The 22,009-nt window shown below is 42.7% G+C and overlaps 1 protein-coding gene across 2 annotated transcripts in view; it reads left to right on the top strand.

The window, feature by feature from the left end:
- The window catches only part of TESK2 (testis associated actin remodelling kinase 2), a 116,296-nt gene that overhangs the window by 66,300 nt on the left and 27,987 nt on the right, over window positions 1-22,009 (top strand). For both annotated transcript variants that reach the window (XM_045027547.1, XM_045027548.1), the window contains one exon: window positions 15,960-16,106. In XM_045027547.1, the coding sequence (XP_044883482.1) occupies window positions 15,960-16,106 (147 nt within the window). The remainder of the gene's footprint in view (window positions 1-15,959; window positions 16,107-22,009) is intronic.

The following is a 22,009-nucleotide window of genomic DNA, read 5'->3' as shown; positions in this document are numbered from 1 at the left end:
TTCTTAAAAACCTCCAGTGACTGGAATTCCACAACCTCCCTTGATGTAACCTATTCCAGTATTTAACTATCTTTATAGTTAAAGTTTTTCCTAATATTGAACCTAAATCTCCCTTTCAACCGATTAACCCATTACCTCTTGTCCTACTTTCAGTGGATAGAATCTGGAGAACAATTGACAACCTTCTTCTTTTATAAGAGCATTTAGCATAGTTGAAGACTGTTAGCAGTTCCCCCTCAGTCATCTTTACTCAAGACGACTATGCCCAGTTTTTTTAACCTTTCCTCACAGGTCAGGTTTTTGTTGCTCTCCTCTGGACTCTCTAATTTGTACACATCTTTCTTAAATTTGTGGTGCTTGGAACTGGACACAAGATCTATCACATTTAATGCTTCCCTCCTATCCATCTTGTTCCCCTTAATAGCACTTGTAAATAGCCAGGAGGTGAGTTACCATCACGTCATTATTTATCTCACAGGAGGTACTAGCATGAGACAGTGTTTGGGGAAGTTTGTTACAAAAAAGAAAAAAGGCTGGCAAACACTTTGGTTGACTTGCCACGTTTTTTCTTCAGAGGGATGGACAGTACCGTTCTACCTCATTTCCTCTCACCATTAACTGTGCAGTGTTTGAGTGGCCCCAAGTGAAGTTAGTGTAGCTATTCAGGGACCTAAGCCATGCTGGATTTTTTTAGGGAGGGCAAGGGGGAAGTGGAGGTTCTTACTAAAAATATGGTAATTAAAAATATGTATTCCCCTATTTTTTAGATCAGTATTGGAGCATCGTACTAGTACATGAGAACTTGAGTAAAATTGACAAAAGTGAAGGTGACTAATCTATGTTCACTGAGAAATGCAAACATTAAAACTAAACATGTTTTCAAATCTAATTGTCATATATCTACTCAGTTAAATTATTGATTATTAAATATTCTACCACCTAGGAGCCCTAGTCATAGACCCAGGACCCCATTGTGCTGGGCACTGTACAACCTGGACAAAAAGCTCTGCCTGAAGGAGCTTTCAATCTAAGTATAAAACAAGAGGAAAACGGATATAGACAGACCTAAAGGAGAGTACAAAGAAACAGAGAGAAAATATTGGTCAGCGTGGTAGGCAGTGGGAGATTGGGATGGAGAAAGCACAGATGCAGGTAGAGCCAGTGGGAGATTTAGCAGGATGAGGATGACTAGGATGGGGAAGTGGAGTAAATAGTCAGCGAGAGGAAGGAGGTGGACAGATGCTACAGCACAAAAGAGGAATGTGGTGAGCTATGGGTCAGAGGCAGATGGACAAGGTTATAAAATAAATAAATAAACTTGTTAAGGTCAAGTTTATGGGAGCTGCCCCTCACGTAGCTGGAATGTGTTGTCCCACCCTGCCAAGGATGGGGGAAGAACGTGGCTGGGCTCCACCACTGAGAGGATCTGGGGTGGGGGACACACCAGCACAAGAGCAGTTCTCTGGTGTTTATAGGAGCTCCCCCGCAGGTAGCTAGAGTGCATTGTCCCACCCGCCAAGGAGGGGTATTGGTAGCGCACAGGTAAGGACACTTACTTGTAAAACGTGACATTTTAAAACCGAATGGTGTACCTTTCAATCTGTGACTCATTTTGCAACGCAGAACAACCCCAGCGTGTCTAATCCAGGGAAGTGTTGTTTCACTGAGGTTAAGACAAAGTATTTATTCTAGACTTTGTTTATATTATTTTCCTTGGGAACCAAATATTTTGTGAACTATTTAAAAGAAGGGTTGGGGGGAAAGACTTCAGTCCCCAAACACAGCTTGATGCACTTCATGTGGTTTTAAATGGATGTTTTTGGTATGTGAAGTGTCCAGGCTTTAACTAACAAAAGGCAGGAAATTCAGAGTTCTGCCTGAAACTCTGTCGTCAGTTCATCCACTTGCACCCTGATGTAGCATGCGCGTAATCCCTGACCCTGCAGTTCTCACAGAAGGAAAATGGACAAAGGTGTCTGGGAGTTTTGACTAAGTCTCTGCCGCATTACTATCACCAAGTGTTTAAGCATGACGAGTCAGACCCCCCCCCAGACACACACAAAAAGCAAGAGGTTGTTGTTTAAAAAAAAAAATCATGATGATTAAAAAAGCAGGTTGTTTTATTTGACTTCTGGGTTTGAGCCCTTTACACTTGTATCACATTTTTCCAGCTTTTTCCACAACTGAGAGACTTAAACATAATTTTTCCTTAAAATGAAAGTTAAGAATCTCAATTACAGGCCTTGAGGAGCTGGGACGTTAAGAAAAACACCAAGTATTGCATGAGTTGGCCACACTGGATTGGACCCATGGTATGCAGAATCACTTGTTGCTCAAAGCTCCCCTGATGTGGTTATAGTAGGAGAGCTGGTGTGCCTGCTTACAGTACCATGATTTTGAGGATAGAAGGGAGTTTTAGGGCTTGTCTATGCTTAGCAGTGCTGTAGAGGTGCAGCTGTGTCGCTGTAGTGTTAGTGAAAATGCTACTGACACTGATGGGAGTTCTCCCATTGGCACGGGTACTCCCCCTCCCCGAGAGGCAGTAGCTATGTTGACATAGCACTGCCTACAATTGGTGTTTAGTCAATATAAATGTGTCGCTCAGGGTGCCGCACCTCTGAGCGACGTACTTATACCAATGTAGGTTTGTAAAATAGACCAGGGCTCAGTCAGAATTCTGAGTTCCCTTCTATTTGTTAACATAAATCAGATTCTCAGTGATGTTTTTCACATACCACATACGTGGGAGAGTTTCCTTGTAGTTATGCTGATTTTAAAAAAATTGATTACAATGCACATTTCAGAATTAATTGAAACTATTCTTGTGAAGCCATTGGTTCATTGTGTGTATATCTGTTTTGACAGCTTAAGGCCTGGTCCTATTTACGCTTGTATGTAGTCACATTAACTTCTATGGATGCGGATGCTTAAAATTAAACATGTGTAATAGTGTTTTGCAGGATTGGGCCCAAAGCATGGCTCTCTTAAATACAAATGGTTTGAGGTTTCTTTGGAGTAAAGCTCCAAAGCTGTGTTTTGGGGAAGAAAGTTGTAAGTTCCATCTGTATTTTCTCTCTCAAGTTTCTCCTTCTGTCACTTGACATGACTACATCACTAATTCATTCTTCCTCAGAATGCAGGACACTATGAACTAATAGCCTGCAAATGTAACAAACCCCAAAACACAAACTTTGCATTGTCCCATTCTCCTAGAGGTGGAATGCTCCGGATGGCCTACAAGGGACTCCAATTTGACTTCTAGTTGCCATCTGCTCGCTGAGCCCCATAGGGAATGGGAGCACTGTCAATTCAGAAAGCTAGTGGGGAAAGAGGAATTCCCACTGTCAGTCAGTAGTGACCAACTGTTTAGGTGGCATAAATGGACTGAGAAGAGTTGTATCCAATCTCCTTGCACCAAAAGGATGCAAACCATCAAGCTGGCTGTTGAGTATAATGCTGGAGTGGAAGAAACAAGTAATCAGCAAGGTTCTGACAAACTTGCAAGACCTGGCTGGGAGTGAGGAGAAGGAAGTAGATTATAGTAAAGAAGAAAAACTGCTTTAAATCGAAAACAGCATGGAATGAAAGCATTATAATTGGACATACTAAAATAACACTGACTTGAAGACAGAAGCCGAGGTTTTCAAAAATAGGAGTCTAACTTTAGGCTCCCAAGTCCATGTTTAGGCACCTAAATAAGTGGCCAGATTTTTCAAAAGTGTTGAGTATCAACTTACTTGAATGGGAGCTGGTGGGGGCTTAGCACTGTTGAAAATTTGGCCTCTTATTTAGGTAACTAAATATGAACTTGGGAGCTAAAGTTAGACTCCTGTTTTTGAAAATCTTGGCCTGAATGTATTGGATTTACTTAGTGGACTTACTGCTCTATGGGAGTTTGTTGGTAACTTGTTTCCTCAGTTTCTCTGTAATTTTGCATGAAGGACCTTTTTTGAGACAGTTATGTATTAAAATAAACTGATGTGTTCTGCACCAGGCCTGCCAAATGTGCCGCTCATGGTAAACTCTCCCTCCTTCCTGACTTCTCTCTCCAGGTGACCCATTGAATCTCATTTCTGGCTGCCAGTGTTTGATATCACTTTCCTGTCATGTTTCAGCAGTGAAAGAAATTAAGATAAGAAGCAGATTCCATTGTATATTCTTCCCCCTCCCCCTGCCCGGTACAAGATATTTTTGTATTCAGCCTTTTGAAACTAAATCCAGTTCTTAGCTTACCAGGCCAGTCAGTCTCATTCATCTCAAAAGACAAAATAATAATAATAATAATAAAAAACCCTGGCATCGTAGCTACCTAGCATCTTTAAAAATTATTTAGTTTAATAGGTCTGAGAAGCAATACGCTTTTTGACCATTGAAAGAGAGGGGGAAATAAATCTGTATGCTAAATTTTCAGGGTCAGATTTTCCTCCGTTGCCTGGTGTGTATTGTAGTTCATCCTGACTGGGTACTACTGTCCTTGCATATATCTAATATTAGTGCCATCTCCTGCATCTTTTGGCATTTCCTGTTCTTTCTGATATTCTTCAGCAATTTTACCATTTTTTCTTGCACCGTAAATATACTCTTAACTACAAACACTGTTGTCAAGTCATTTACACTTCCTAAATTTTCTTTTACTTATCTAACCCCTTAAATCAGTACAAAATAGACGAGGCCTTTAATATTTGTACTTGTGTATATCCATCTTAATCCAGAACCTCCATGTACTTCACAACATCAGTTGTCTCCCAACACTCTATATAGGTAGGTGACTATTGGGGTATGTCTACACAAAACTGCAAAAAGTATTAGTGCTTTGAGATGCTACTGGATTTGGATTTGGATTATGGCCCAGCATGGTTAACCTATCTTGGTCCTGGCCTACATAGGCTGGACTAAACTGTTTAAATTGCAAAAGGCATTGTTGCATTTTAACATGTGGTAGCTTTTACAGTGTAGACAGATCCTTTATCACACTCATGTTGCAGATGGGTAAACTGAGAGACAGGTTAAGTAACTTGCCTCATGATCTCATGCAAGTGAGTGGCAGATACAGGAGTAGAATCCAAGAGTCCTTACTCCTAGTGCTTCTCTTGCGTGGAAGTGCTCAGGTGTATAGATACATTTCAGTGTGGTGATGGTGGTAGTGTGAACGTGTGCACATGTGTGTGCATATGATGGATATATATTATACTGTGTAGTAATCAGGGTGGAATGATTTAAATCAATTTTAAATCAGCAATTTAAAGTGTGATTTAAATCACCAAATGGAAAGTCTCAGTTTAAATCAGTGATATATAATCAGCTTTTCCATTTGTACTCCAACTATTTTCTAGAGAAACATGCATTCTCAATGATTGACAAACTATTAAAACATTGATTTACAACTAAATATATCCTTTACACTACCTCTTTGTGGTATCTCTTTTTGCTACCTAGGAGGGTATGCTAAAACTACATGCATTTGTTTAAGCAATTATATAGCTTAATATTTTCAGATTCTTATTAACTGTACATTGTAGTATAAGATGGTGATGATCATTACTCATTTACTACATAATTCACCTTTTGCTCATGATTTGTGTCAAGCTGCATAAGGATGGTAACTGCAATTTAATTAAACACATCAGCATATAAAATTAAACAAAGCACCCTTAAATGTTTTGGATACACAAACTTCTATCAAAACATGTTTCACCTTTACAACTAAATGATGCATTAAAAAGAGGGATTAACTGAAGTCAATGAATTAAACTGATTATTTCAGGTCAACCTTGGAAAATTGTCAAATATGCCTAAGAAAAGTGGCTTTTAAGTTCCTACTTGCTTAAGTCTCTTGGAAATGAGACAGTCTCCTAGGTTACTTTTAAGTAACAAAAATTTTTAAAAGTCCAATTTTTAGCCACCCTGGTAGAAATTACCAATACGATTCTGGGGCAGAAATTAAATCTTCCTCTATTTGTACAGTGCAGGGCACAAGCACTGCTCAAGAATTGATACTGCCTGGTGGGAGTTAGTACACTCTTGGTGTAGGACGTCGGGCTCTGCTTCTGCTGAACTGATTGAAGTCTCAATGTAGAGTTGCTCTTGCTGTTGCCTGTGACAGCAATAAGGTACTTTGTCTCCTCCATGCATATGCAATCACTCCATTCCAGTATTAGTTTGCAATATCTAACGTTCTTATTTTCATTGTGCCTAAATCTGGGTTGTTACTTGGTGCAGATGGGTGGTGCATGCAGATTATAAAGTTTGCTTTTGTTGGTCAAACTGTTTTTTATTTCTGTTTTTCTATTACTATAATGGCAGGAAAAATGGTTATCAAGGTCGGTTGCATAAATATACTGGGAGTGTTTTCCGGCTCCAGCAAAATAAACTCATTTCCTGGAATATTTTAAGCATGGATATGAATATGTAGTGAGCTTCCTCAAGCCTTTCTTCAAAAATGTACATTGTTATTACCATACACCAGCAGCTGAAACCTAGTCTATAGTAAATTTGTTTCTAGCTATCAGACCAGTAAATGAATAAATAGATTTTAGTTAGCTGGAACATCATGGAAAAAGGGGAAAGGATGGAATTGGGAAAATCTTGCCTAGAGAGGATATTGGAGCTATTGAGCAAGGTGTAGGAAGACACGTCTTTTTCCTTTCCAGTCCCCACCTTCCCACCCACTTTTTATATCTGGGTGCTGACTAATGTTGCCATTATACAGCACTTCACAGAGCAGTGCAAACTGTTTTGTGTGACCCCTTTGTAAAGTAAATACCCTCCACGCGTGTGCCCACACAACTCTCTCTTTTAGAGATGGGCAAAAGACACAATTTGTGACCTGACCAAGGCCACATGTGAATTGCTGGCAGTGCTACAGATACACCGCTGGATGTCCTGGATTTTGGTCCTATGCTCAACCATTAGGTCACATTGCCTGTCTGATCACACCAGAAAGTTTGGCCAACTACTATAAATAGCTGCAACTTCCTACAGCATACTAGGACTGTGGGCTCGATCATTAACTTTTTTTTTTTTTTTAATCCCATGATTGGGCCCCTCTGTGATCCCCTGTGCAGGGTCTCTTTAGCTTCATACTTGAGAGGTACTTGCCTGCTCCACCCCATTGCTATGATGCGCTCTGTTACAGTTCTTTTCATGTCTTCCACATAGGTAACTTCATCGCATCTGATGCCCTGCAATGCACTTGTGTAACACACACCCTCAGCAGTGGGTTATGTGGGTCCCTCCTTGTCCCCCAGTGTCCTGGCACATCCCAAATTCAAACATCCAATGTCTGCTTTTCATCCTTGATTATTTACTATTTGTGTGGTGCCAGCAGTGTGGTAGGCATTTCTGACATGTAAGAGATCAGATCACTGCCTTGAGCAGCTTGGACTAGACGGCTTGCATATACATTTTAGTTTTAAATTGTACATTTCTTAAATAGTAATGCAGAACTTTTTCAATTAATTTTAAAAACAGTAAAACCAACCCTGTAATCTGAGCTACAACATGGCAGTTTGTATTAGCTGATATCTGAGCTTATGCTAAAATGGTGTTTTGGTATTCCAAGCCTGCATATTTGAGCTGATAAAGCAGTTATAAAAACTGGTAGGTGCCCAGTCCGTGGAGCTAATTATGCCAGCTGGGGCAGAAGGGTAGGTTGGCTGGCTAGAATAGCCTAGTTGTCTTGCAGACAAGAGCCCCGAGCAGGGCAGTTTACCCTAGGGCCAATGCCAGTCCTCAAATCCTCCCAGCAGGCCAATAATGTCACTGAAGATGGTGTTCAAAAAAGAAAATGTTTTTATTGTATTTTTTTATTTTGAATTTCTTAGAAATTATAAAACGTATACGACTTTATACAATTCTTCGCCTACTAGAGAGTTGTTAGTGTTTGCCAGACACCTGGCAACGCTTCAGTTCTGTCAGTTTGTTGATGTTTGGCCTCAGTGACTGAGCAGTTGAAACCTTTAGGATTGCAGCAAGGTGTGCATCAGATAGTTGTGTTCGGTATTTTGACTTACATTTTTCCACAATGAATATAAACGACGCTGCTTCCATGGCTGACTCTGCCCAGCGACTAGTGATGGTATCGCTGTCCCTCTCCCCCAGCCAATGGGAGCTGCGGGGGGCGGCACCTGCAGCAGATAGAGCCGGCAGCATGGCTGCATGGGGGTCTCCTCCGTGGGCTGCAGTGGGGAGGTTCTCGGGCTGCAGATGGCCCGCGAGCTGGGACTTTGAGACCCCTGGTCTTGAGTCTAGTCAATCACAGAGGCTGATGAATTTGATGGATGTCCAGTTAAAATATGGAAAGTGAACATTGTGCTTCATTTTCCTTTAAAATGGGCTATTTTAAAACTTTTTTTTGATGTGCATAACATCCAGTGTGTAAAAAGAGCTGATCTTACCTTTTATTATTGAACACAAGGATTAATTTGTACTTACCTCTAGCATTAGGAATGATGTGGGTCTGCAAGCTTCTTACCCTTGATGCTGCCAAAATCCTGGGCTATGCACTTGTAGTTTAATGCCTGTAGTTCTGTGGTGGTATTATGCTTGCTTGCCCAAGCCCATGCTTCAGCCTCTCCATGCTGTTCCATCTCATGCAGTCAGGCATTATCTTTAACATCCCCTTCTTAGTTTACCTTCTCTGTGCTACACAGTAAGATCAACTCTATCGCTCAATCTGGTGCCTCTCCTCCCTTCCCAGTCCCTCCATTCAATTTTTTGCTGCTATTCATTCTGCATCTGCTATTGCTAAATGGTTTTTTTTTTCATAGTTCCAGTTCTCCAGCGCTTCCCATTCTTCACTTCTCCTCCAGTTCATCATTTTAAATGACCTTTCAAAACATACTGTCCTTTTCCCCACCTTCTTAAGGCTAGTGCTGTACTGCATTGACATTTTTGCTACCAAATGGGAAATATGGTGTTTGTCTGATTGCTTGACTTGCTGCTCTGTTTCCACTATAATCCTCACCCAATACTTTTGTATTTAAGGTGTTATATAAATAGGGTTTGTTGGCAGTGTTGTGTTGCCATGCTGTTCCCAGGATCTGAGAGAGACAAAGGTAGGTGAGGCAATACCTCTTAATTGGACCAACTTCTGTGCATCAAATGCCTGAGCAACAACTATATGGGTGAAACCAGACAATCATTATGCTCCTGAATGAATTTATACAGAAAAATAAGATACAAACACTTTTCACAAGGCAGTCACTCCATATCTGACCTCTGTTATCATCTTCAAATGAAACCTGCATAATACCTTCAAAAGACAAGCCTGAGAATTTAAATTCATAACTCTGCTGGAAACTAAAAATGTGGAGTTCTCAGAGACACTGGTTTTATGGCTCATTACAATAATTTGTACACACCCTGATGCTCAGTGAGTGTGAACCCCTTGCCTGAGGAGGTTGTGAAGGCTTTGACTATAACAGGGTTTAAAAGAGAACTAGATAAATTCATGGACGTTAAGTCCATTAATGGCTATTAGCCAGGATGAGTAAGGAATGGTGTCCCTAGCCTCTGTTTGTCAGAGGGTGGAGATGGATGGCAGGAGAGAGATCACTTGATCATTACCTGTTAGGTTCACTCCCTCTGGGGCACCTGGCATTGGCCACTGTCGGTAGACAGGAAACTGGGATGGATGGACCTTTGGTCTGACCCAGTACGGCCGCTCTTATGTTCTTTACCTCTTATGTTTAACAATCAGTCCCACTGTGTATTTGGCTCAGACACTTTGGTTAACTTCCCCATACCTAAGGAAGAGCTCTGTATAGCTCAATGTTTGTCCCTTCCACCAGTTGGTCCAGTAAAAGATATTACTTCACTTACCTTGTGTCTAATTTAACTGAGGCTATGTCTACACTACCACAGTAAGTTGACCTATGGTACGCAACTTCAGCTACATGAATAATATAGCTGGAGTCAACGTATCTTAGGTTGAGTTACCCTGGGGTGTACACCGCGGGGGGTTCGATGGGAGAAAATCTCCCGTCGATTTACCTTAATCTTCTCGTCGAGGGAGGAGCACAGGGGTGGACTGGAGAGTGATCTGCAGTTGATTTGGTGAGTCTTTACTAGACCTGCTAAATCGACCGCCGGTGCATGGATCGCAAAGTGTCAGTCCCTGCCATAGTGTAGACCTGCCCTGAGGCGTAACATAAGGTCATAGCATAGGTGAGTAGTGTAACAGATAAGAGTGTCTGGGGTGGCCTGGCTGAAGGTGACTCAACTGAATTGTTCTGTTGACAGAGATCCTGAATTCAGTCTTGGCCCACAGTTGTGACACTACAGAGGGGATGACCCGTGCAGCAGAGGACAGTGTTGAAACTGACTGTGCTGCTGTCATAGCTGCTAGACCTGCACTTCAAGTATATTTTAGTGGGATTATATGGTGTGTTCATTTTTGCTTTCCTGTGTGCATTCTGGTTGAGTCTGAATCAGACACTCGGGCTGTTCTGTAAAGTGTTGCCAACTGTATATGATTTTATCCAAATCTAGCGATATTGGTGTCTTTATTAAAGTCCCAGCAGGAGTCTTGTGGTTGCCAAGGCTCTCTGTTCTCAATTACATTTTTTTTTAAATTTGTTGTTCAAAGGGAAAAACCTTGAAAACATGAATCCTAAAGGCTAACAACCAGAAAGGTTCATAGAATCATAGAATCTCAGGGTTAGAAGGGACCTCAGGAGGTCATCTAGTCCAACCCCCTGCTCAAAGCAGGACCAAACCCAAGGTTCTGTTTATTTGCCAGCACTTATTATTTTTCAAAATCTCATGGTATTTTAGGGCCTGACTCGTGACTTTTGAATGCTTGGGCTTGACAGTACAGCTATAGATAACCTGTAGGGATGCTGTCCCAGACTCGCAGGTCATGCCCACAGAAGCAAAACTACTTAAATTGTGCTCACGTTGTCCCTTGCTGCAGTGCAGTATAGGATTATTTTGCTTGCTCTGTCATGTAACTTGAAGCTAGGCTATCGCAAGCCTGACCAGGAATCTGTGTTTGAGCCACAGCGCACACAGGCTTGATCATGCTCCTGCGCAACTGATCTCTCAAGGCGGGGACCCTCCTGGGCCTGGGGTCAGGGGAGAACACTAAAAAGAGGTGTAATAGAAACTTGGTTCTGTGGAACCAGCATGCTTAGCTGTCACTTTGGCAACAAGACCATGGTTAGATTTCACTGTGGATAAATGTGTAGGAACAGGGTATTTTTACCTTAACTACAATACTAGGATCTGTTTCATGCCAATGCTAATCTTGTTGTGTTGAGTCATAATGAAGGGAAAACATATGAAACTAAATAACTTCTTTGGATATCTGGCAAATGAATTTAACAGAACCTGCTCTCTTGTTACTGTTAGTTTTGTAATCTAATCGTGATCAGTATCTGTTGCGCTGCAGGTTAACGATACAGAATTTGTATATCTGTCATGAAAAGGTCTAGATGTTTCTCAGTTTTGCTGTGAGGTCTCTTTATGAAACTTTTCCCCGCAACATTCTTTCCTTTCACTCTCTCTTACATCCTGACGTGATCTATCCCCCACTTGCATGTACAAACATAGGATATATCTACGCAGCAATTAGACTCCTGCGGCTGGCCCATGCCAGCTGACCTGGGCTCAGGCTGCAAGGCTGTTTAATTGTAGTATAGACATCTGGGCTCTGGGACCCTGTGAGGAGGGAGTGTCCCAGGGCTTGGGCTGCATCCCAAGCTGGAAGCCTACACAATTAAACAACCCTGCAGCCTGAGTCAGCTGGCACTGGTGTCTAATTGCAGCGTAGACATACCCATACATTACCTGCTGCTGTTGTTACCCTGCAGTGTTGCTTTGAGACAACTGCTGTGCTGCAGCCACTCTCATTTTGTGTCGGAAAGTCCAGTGTTCGTCAAATAAGAAGGACTTTCCGACTTTCAGCATATTCTTATCACACAGAGCTTGCTTGTGGTTGTAGCAGGGTAAACAACAAGTCTCGGGGACAAAGCTTCCTTTTCTTTGGTTGCACTAGCAAATCGGGTGTAATATTTGTAATTCTTTGTGTATACAACAGACCAGCAGATAAACACTAAAGGCTAAACAGTATTGTTCAGAAATGACAGGTAACTCTTGATGGTGGGGGGCATGTGACCCCCCACCCATGCATCGTCTCTGGGCTGAGGAGCAACAGCAGAGCCAAGAACACCAGGGCAGTGACGCACAAGCGCCTCAGGGAGCTACTCATGGCAACCGTGCTCCATATGCAGGGGGTCGCCGGCTAGTGAAGAGACAAAAGTGTGTCTGCAGCACAGCTCGGAGCTGTGCCGCCTGTGGGGCACCAGCCATGCAGAGGCAGCCCAGCTCAGGGAGCATGGCAGGGAGGGCTGCTGGGCAGCCAGCCAGCGCTATGGCTTCCACTGCACGGAGAGCCCAGGGCCCAAGCAGGCCCTGTGGCTCCCAGCAGCTTCTGATTGGCCTGCTCCTGGCAGAAGGCAATGGGTGCACTCCACAGTTGGAAAACCTTTGTGCTAAATGGAAGGCAGAAATCTTGGGGTGGGTGAGTGTGCACAGTCATGCCCCCCTCACACTTCTTCACATCACCTCTAGCATTTTTGGAGAGCTTTGGAAACTAGGCCATCAAGCTGGCCCTGCTGCATTCCCAACCTGGTCAACCCTAACCAAGAGGACGGTAGCTCTGTCTTCCTCCCACTAATTAATTTTGGCCCCTCCTAGTCCTCATCTCACCACTTTCCCCAGATAGGTTAGGGGTATGATCAAGATACTTTTGTCCAGTCAGGAGGGTGAGATAGGCTGTGTTCTATTTGATCAGTGTCGATTTACACAGTAGACCAGTGGTTCTCAACCAGGGGTACATGTACCCCTGGGGGTACACAGAGGTCTTCCGGGGGTATATCAACCCATCTAGATATTTGCCTAGTTTTACCACAGGCGACATAAAAAGCACTAGTGAAGTCAGTACAAACTAAAACGTAATACAGACAATGACTTGTTTATACTGCTCTATATACGATACACTGAAATGTAAGTACAATATTTATATTCTAATTGTTTTATTTTATAATTATATAGTAAAAAATGAAGAAGGCAGCAACTTTTCAGTAACAGTGTGCTGTGACACTTCTGTATTTTTGTGTCTGATTTTGTAAACAGGTCGTTTTTAAGTGAGGTGAAACGAGGGGGGGCGGTGTACACAAGATAGATCAGACTCCTGAAAGGGGTACAATAGTCCAGAAAGGATGAGAGCCACTGAATTAGACAATCAGGATAATTAAACTTTGCCCTCCTTTAGCACCTTCCACCCCAGGATCTCAAAGTGCCTCAAAGACACTGGTGAACTCAGCCTCACAACCCCCTTGTGAGGTAGGTAAGGAGCATTACTTCAGTTTGCATGTAGGGAAACTGAGGCACAGAGGCTGAATGATTGTCTTGAAAACTCGCTAGGACACACAGCAGAGTAGGATTAAATGGTCAGTTTTCATCTTGGCAAAAGGTTAACTGCTAGGGCCACAAGGCACCATGAACTCTTAAGTTCAGTGTTTAATATATTTTAGTGATCTAAAAAGGGGGGTGATTAGTGAGGTAGCAAAATTTGCAGATGACAGTTATTTAGGTTTCTCAGAATCAGAGAGAACTGTGAGGATCTTGAGAGAATGAGTAACAGGATGGCAAACAATTCACTACCAATAAATGCGAAATAATGCACATTGAAAGGGGAAAATTTAAACTACCCATACACCTTACTAGGTTGTAAATCATCTATAGCAACTCCAGAAAGGGACCTGGGTGACACTGTAGACAACTCAATGGAGACCTCTGCTCAACGTGCTGCTGTGGTAAAAAAAAAAAAAAAAAAAAGAGGGAAAAAAAGGCTAATAAGATATTAGGATGCATAAGGAATGGGATGGTGAATAATAAAGAGAATATCGTAACGTCTTCACATAAATCAGTGATTTGGCCTTATCTGGAATATCCAAACTAAAATTGCAGAACTAGACGGGATTCAGAGAAGAGTGAGAATGATCAAGGGCCTGGAAAAACTGTCCTATGAAAAGAGTGAAAAATTGGATTCCTGACCTTAGAGAGGAGATTAATAAGAGAGAACATGTTAAAACGTGTGGCCTAGAGAAGGTAGATTGGGAACTCCTTTTCTCCCTGTCTCAGAACAAGAGGACATTCAATAATGTTACCAAGGGGGGGGAACTCAACATGGATAAAAGAAAATACTTTCTCACATATAATTGAACTGTGGAACTCCCTGCCACAGGAAAAAGTTGAAGCCAGGAACGTAACAAGATTAAAAAAGGGACTGGATATTTATATGGACATAAAGAATATCCAGAGTTGCTATAATTAATGATGATTTTGTGGAAAGGATATAAAATCTCATGCTTCAAGTCTTAAATCAATCTTTAACTCAGAGATCAGGATGACGTGGGGGGAGGGGGAGGAAATTACCTCATGTCTGCTTCCTGAAGGGTTCTTAAACCGTCCTTTCAAGCATCTGGTGCTGGCCAGTGCTGGAGATAGGATGCTGGGCTAGATGGACGGACTGTGGGTCTGATCCAGTCTGGCAATTCCAATGTTCCAAGGTTACACAGAAAAGTAACATCTGGGCTGTGAATAGAACCCAGCAGCCCTGACTCAGTTTGCTCCTCTCGCCACTGGACCAAGCATGTTTCCCTTCTGATTTGTTTTTTATCAGCATGTTAAGACCTGTCTGATTTGAGCTTGAAATGGGACAGACATTTTGCTCTGCAAACTGAACATGCCAGTAAACTACTTGGACAGGTTTTTAAGTCCTGATTAACACCAGGGCCAAGTTGCTGAGAATTTCAGTTGTTATACTTCCAGCAATATAGGATGCATTCTTCCACCAAACTGGTGTATACAAATTAGCAGCCAGATGATGAATTTTTAAATACAGTTTTAGTGACACTCAACACTTTATCTTTTCTTTTTGATGATGTCCAGATATTAAAGCACAGGTACTCTTTGCCTGTTTGGTCTGGAAAAGACCAACGTTCCTGCAAAGCGTTCTCCTTTGCCTATATATTTCTGTCTCTACCCACAACTTTTAAGTCCCTTTTTGTTCCTTTCCTGTGTACATTAGCACTCATTCTCTGTTGGCAGCATTGGACATTATAATATGAGGTTAATAATATAACCTTCCCCCGGTGATGAGATGACCTAAACTGGCAAATATCTGTGTCTCCTAGACCAGTCCCATAAATGACGAACTGGTCTGCTTTCATGAGACTGACCATCCTGGCATGAGAAGATGGGAAATCAGTGTGGGCTCCCAAAATCTGGCCCAAATTGTTGGGCACGAAGCCAAAGAACTTTCTGTTTTTTCTTTAATTCTTTTCAGATCTTTTCACTAGATTGGAAAGCTAGAAAATAACCTCTGTGCTCACGCGTCATCCTGATTGTTGCATAATAGTAAAAACTAATTAATTGCAAGGTCAATACATGATAATGCATTGGCACTAAAACATGAACCTTTGGTCAGAGCATATTAAAAGAAAGCAAATACTAGGGAGAGAATATTGCGTGTTTGTACTCATGCCAGGTGCAGGTGGACTTCCTGGCTCTCAGGGCAGCGAGTGCAGTGAAATTAATTGACTTTGTTTCTGAATAGATCTCCAGATTCAGCTAATCTTGAAATGTACCCAATAATTCCATCTAGATTTTGGAGTCACCTATTTTGAAAGATACCACGCTGCAGAATAGTCTCTTACCCAGCCACTGGGTAACATGCACTGTTTCTGTGGGGGCTCCCATCCTGGCCTAACAGTAGAATTTCAACTGCCATGTGCTATTCTGAGTCAGTATTTTGGCTCCAAGGACAGGTAGATGTGTTCTCTTCAAAACAACAACAAAAAAGACTCTAAAACTCTAAACTGAACTGTTAACATCTAGGTCAGCTGTTAATTTTTTTTTTTTAATGGCACATCTTGTTTTGTTTTTTTCAGTACATCAACTGTGGTAATCTGGAACAGCTGTTAGACGGTAACCAGCATCTGCCCTGGATGGTGAGGGTGAAATTGGCATATGACATTGCTCTGGGACTCAGTTATCTTCACTATAAAGGCATTTTCCACCGGGATCTTACATCAAAGGTAACAAGTATATAACAAATGGAACTATTTAAGGGATATATTGTACTCTAAAAGCACCACTTTGCTGGCTAATATACCCAGTTGCCTGGTCCTTCACCCCCTTCCAACAATGAAGCTCTGTTACATAAAATGTCATTTAAGGGATTGTGAGAGAAAGTTAAAACAGTTTAAAGGATTAAAATTATTTTAAAGAACAAATGATGTTGAGAACAGTTTGTCCAGAAACCTTAGAAGGGAAGTTGCTTGTAAATGAGTTTGGATTAGGGTTTCTGAGAAGGTGGCTGCAGAGCTCAGTTTTTAATTCATAATTACATTCAGTAATTTATTTAAAACCCTGAGCATTTAAGCATAAAAATCTAAGTTGGATTAAAGTCATATAAGGAGTTGAGGTAGGGGGACCATATTTCCCAAAGAGAAAATAGCACACCCCCAGCTGCTTGCCCGAGGGGCCCCCTCTCTCCCCGAGACTGTTCCCTGGTTGCTGGAACCCTGCGGGGGTCCCACATGCTGGAGCGCTATCCCCTGCCAGGCCCAGGCTGGCATCTCCACTCACCCTCTCTGTACCACGCCCCACATTTTTGACAAAAGTGAGCATTTGTCCTGTTTTCTCTTGCCAGCTGATCAATTCAGCAAGAGCAAATGGGACAAATGCCCCCTTTTGGGGGCGGGGGGAGTTGGGTTGGCTGGGACGGGGCTTAAAAAAGGGACTGTCCCGGCCAAAATGGGATATATGGTCACCCTAAATTGAGGCGATTACTTGAAACCCATTTTAAAATCTCTCTGTTGCTTTTTATTTCTTGTATTTCCCAAGTGGTATCCAGTGGGAAAAGTAGAACAGTATTGGTCTCTCCATAGCTTTAACCTTGGCTATCTTCTTTACATCTCATTTTCAAATTTCCCCGTCTCTCCACCTAACTTCAGCAAGAGCTGACCAGTCTACCTAAAACATCACGTGGTCTGGAATGAGCTAAAAGGGAGATAGTCCTATGGGGAAGGAGGGCTTAACTTTGTGGAAATAGAGGGAGGAAGTCACGTGTGGAGTCCGCAGGCCCTGGGAAGGAATTGTGTCTATATCAGGAGTTCTCAGACTGGGGTCGGGACCCCTCAGGGGGCCACAAGGTTATTACATTGGGGGTCACAAGCTGTCAACCTCCACTTCAAACCCCGCTTTGCCTCCAGCATTTATAATTGTGTTAAATATATTAAAAAGAGTTTTTAATTCATAAGTGGGAGTCGCACTCAGAGGCTTGCTGTGTGAAAGGGGTCACCAGCACAAAAGTTTGAGAGCCACTGGTCTATTGGGACGCCTGTCACTGAACAACTCTCTGATTTAAAAAATAAAATAAATTCCCTGGTAAAAAAACAAAACAAATCTTGAAGCTAGATCTTTTTTAGACATATCACTTCAACAAAAAACTCCTGTCTGAGACGAACACTAAAGTTAAGGTTCCACTTTCATTTTTGTGCATTTTTTAAAAAATATGTAATGAACAGCTAGGGTCACTCATTCAATATGGAGCCTGTTCCCAAAATGCCACCATGAGAACAACTAGAAATACTGAGATGTATCAGTGACATTCATGACACAGGTGTAGGCAAGGTACTGGTTTCTGTAGTGCCTGCAAAGATTAACCTGTGGGGCGGATCTTTAGTTTTCTTCCTGAGTGTTCTACAGGGGCAGAATGAAGGCTGTTTGTGTGTCTGTAACTGTTCCTGAGAGAACGATAGATATACTGTAGTGTTCCCCTAAGGTGTTTTGGTTGAAGTGACGTATTCTTTCAATCTTAACTCAAAGTTGATGATTTTTCTCCTTGGGAATATTTTGTTATAAATCGAGGTTTTTTTGACACTTGGGGAAAGTGTGTGTGTGTGTCTATAAAATCCTATCACAATACATTCTTAAATGCAGGTGAGTACAGTCTTTCTGTAGAGTAGAGGTTAGCAGTAGTATCCTAGTCAATTTTGTACTTGGATAATTCTGTCTCACTAACTTCCCCCTGCAATTTCAATTCCACGAACAATGTTCTCCACTGCCTGACCTAAACTGTTATGTTGTGTTGCAGTGTGGTGTTAAACAGATGTGTTAATCCTAGAAACACCTCATTGGTGGGTGAAATGATTCTTCTAAGTAGTTTGTAAAGTATTAAAGATCCTTTCAGATGCAAAAGTATCAGTCTGATTATTGACTTCTCAAAAGATATTTAGTTGCTGAAGAGTCAGAAGATTGGATTGTTTGATGTAACTTGCCCAAAGATTTCAGTTACTGTAGAACATGTAATAAAATTATGTACAATATTGATTAACCATAGGTACTCCATAAGAGTATTGTATTAATAATTTTCCATCTTCCCAGTTCATAGAGTTTTAGTCCCCCTCCTCTGAAAATTTTTTGGGGAAGACAATGCAGCCTAGGAACTCCTTTTATTCCTTCTTTCTATCAATCAACCAACCAATGTATGTAAAGAGAACATGTGCTGACATTCAGAATCAAAACCCTGCAGGCGTAGTCAAATGAAAATCCATTTTTCAAGACCGCTGTGAATGCTCTTATTGTTTTAAAGCTTTGCATAACTGTTGTCCTTGGTATCTGTCCTATCAGCACCTCAATGCTGTCTCTTGTTAAATGGTCTAAATCAGTGGTTCCCAGCCTGTTTTCTGCCACGTCACATCTCGACACCTTTAATTATTTTGAGGCACACCACCACATTTTCTCCAAATAAACTCATGAATGTTCATGAGCCAAAGCAGGGTTAAAATCAAAACAACCATGGTGGCTAACATTATATTGTGATGTGTCTTTTGTGCCAGAATTAACATTTTCAACAGTGGAAACTAACATTAAAGCTAAATTTAAGAACTGGACAAAACCATGCTCAGCGGAGACAGTGACATGTGCTTGAGAATAATATTTTGGGATGACAAGCAGTTAATAATTAATCATTTCTTCTCATTCCTAAAATAGTCTTCCCAAAGTGTGTGTAACTTTCTCCTCTGTTTTTAAATGCAGTATCATTAAGTCCCACACAGAGTATTGCCTACCTCAAGAGATCAAAAAATGAATGAGTCAGACCCCAACAAATCAGGAGATTGGCCGCCCCAAACGTGGTTATTTACAAAGAGATTATATTGGGGTTTTTTGTCTAACGATTGAACTGCCCCGTCCCTCCCCAGAGCAAGAGAGTATGTTAATGCTGCATGCTCCCAAATGTATTGGCTATGAGATTTTGGCCCCTGCTGCAGGAGTTCTCACCCCCACATCAGCCTGTCCCCTGCCCAGCAATAAATTGTGCCCCCCAACCTACAAATCAGTCTTGTGCCCCAAGTTTCCAAATCAGTTCTACTCCCCGGCCCCCATCAGTTCTGTCCTCACCCTCCACCAGTCCGGTCCCCATCAGTTCTGCCCCTGCCCTCAGTTCAGTCCCCTCTGCCTCACATTTGCTTCTCCTGGGGTTCTTCCCTCCTCCCAACACTGGGCGGCTGCAGCAGGGTCCCTGCTCCCCTTCCAGGCTGGGGAGGGGCAGCTCCAGGGGCTCTTTTCCCCACCCCCAGCCTATAAAAGTGGGGAGGGGCAGAGGAGCCGACTTGTTGCTCATAGGATGGGTGGGGAGACTTTGTTTTCCCTCCCACTCCCCCGCTCCGCAGACTAAAATTTTCTCTTAATGTCACTTTGGGGAATGGAATATGATGCATGCATAATATCTGAAAGGGGCCTTATCCTGGAGAGCAAAAGTACAGAATGTGATCCGGCGCCAGCACTAATTAAAATAAAGGGAAGGGGTTTTTGTTCTCACATGTAGTTTTTTCAAAAAATCCCGCAGCAAACCTGTTCAGGCTTGATGGCACCTCCTGATCCTCATTTAGAAAATCCTCCACTCGAAGGAGAGCCTGCTAGTAGTGCAGCAGTAAAACAGTCTGTGATTATGGGGTATAGAAAGGGCTACGAGAAAACATCAGAATTGATCCACAAAACCAGTAGGTTTTGTTTTTAAAGCACAAAAGGTAGAGTTCATTAATAGGTTACAATGGAGGCTGGCAGGCTAAAAGCTTGAGCCAACAGCTGTGTTGCGAGTAGCCAAGCAGTACTGTCTGTGTTTCCTCCAATTATGTGGTGAAGGGGGGGGTGGTCACACAAATACCTAGATAGGGTCCTTGTCCTCTCTGTTCTTCGGAGGAGGAAATGTACAAAATCCCTGCTCTCAAATGGACAGATATTTGTGAATTTCAAGACAGTGACTTTTGTATTTCATGTTGTATTATGGTGTTAGTGAAACATATTTCAAATTGAAACGAAATGCTATGAAAATTATTCTTTTTCAATGTACACTATGCTGTAAGAGTGAATTTTGCTTTGGAGGAGGAAGCTGTTCCCATTGTCAGGTTTTAAACAAAGTCAGAATAACTAACTGCAGCAGACGCACATCAACTATGTAGACCAGGGGTCTCAAACTCAAATGACCCCGAGGGCCGCATGAGGACTAGTGCATTGGCCCGAGGGCCGCATCACTGACATGCCCCCTTGCTGCCCCTGGCCCCACCCCCAATCCACCCCTTCCATGAGGCCCCGCCCCTGCCCTGTCTCTTCTCCACCTCCTCCCCTAAGCGCGCGGCTCCCCGCTCCTCCCCCCTCCCTCCTGGAAAGTGCTAAGCGCCACCAACAGCTTTTTCAATGCACTCTTCCAATCCTTGAAATATGTCACGTCCCGTTGTGATACCCTTCAGTGGCATTAAGCCTAGCAATTCTTCAGTTATATTCAAATTGCAGTCCACACCTCTAATGAACACTGCACACTGTGCGGTATCTGATACATCTGTACTCTCATCAAGAGCAATTGAAAATACTTCAAAGTCTTTTGCCATTTGAATCAATTGTTTTTGCACATTATCAGCTAAATCCGTTATCCTGCAGGCAACTGTATTTGCAGACAAGCTTATGCCTTCAAAAACTTTCTTCCTATCAGGACATAAAATTTCACTGGCCTTCATAAGACATTCTTTTATGAATAAGCCTTCTGTAAAAGGTCGCGATGATTTAGCTATCATTTCGCTTATCACAAAACTTGCTCTTACTGAATCTTCGCTAGACTTGTTAATCCCTGAAAATAAATTTCTTTGCTTGGCAAATGCTGCTTTAAGTTGCTGAACTTTTTCCTCTCGGATTTTTCCGGTGAATGCATCATATTTTTCACGGTGCATCGTGTCATAGTGCCGACGCACGTTATACTCCTTGGGAACAGCAATCGTTTGCTGACAAATAAGGCATTGAATTTTATCTTTTACCTCTGTGAAAAAATATAAATTCTCCCATTTGTCTTGGAAAACTCTCTTTTCTTCCATGAGTGTTCTTTTTTTTGACGAAGTCATTTCCAAGCAGTTTTAATAAATATATACACTCAGTAATGCACCTCACTCAAAGGACAAAACACGCACTTAGATTTACTGCCTAAGGCTCTGGGAGGGAGTTTGGGTGGGGGAGGGGGTCTGGAGTGCAGGCTCTGTGCTCGGTGCAGGCTCCAGGCTGCGGCAGGGGGTGGGGGTGCAGGCTTTGGGACGGAGTTTGGGGATAGGAGGGGGTGCAGGAGTGAGGGCTGTGGGGCTGAGGGTGAGGGGTTTGAGGCATTGGAGAGGCTCGGGGCATTGGAGAGTCTCAGGACTAGGGGAAGGGCAGCCTGCCCTGGCCCTAGTGCAGGGGGGTGCTAGGACCCTGCGGCAGCAGGTGATGCCGGAAGCCGGCATAGCGGAGGAGGAGTGGAGTCAGCGTGAGCTCCCGGGCAGGCTACAGGCTACCGGCGGTGAGGGGGCAGCAAGTGGGGGCTGGTAGACACTGGGGGGAGGCGCGTGGGGGCGGCAGGTGGGGCCAGGGGAGAGACCCGGCCCCAAACATTGGGGAGCAGCGCGCAGGGAGC

The sequence above is a fragment of the Mauremys mutica genome, chromosome 8, assembly GCF_020497125.1.
Source record: "Mauremys mutica isolate MM-2020 ecotype Southern chromosome 8, ASM2049712v1, whole genome shotgun sequence".
NCBI classification, from domain to species: Eukaryota; Metazoa; Chordata; order Testudines; family Geoemydidae; genus Mauremys; species Mauremys mutica.
Note: the sequence above shows the minus strand (reverse complement) of the source record. Positions and strands in the feature narration are given on the sequence as shown.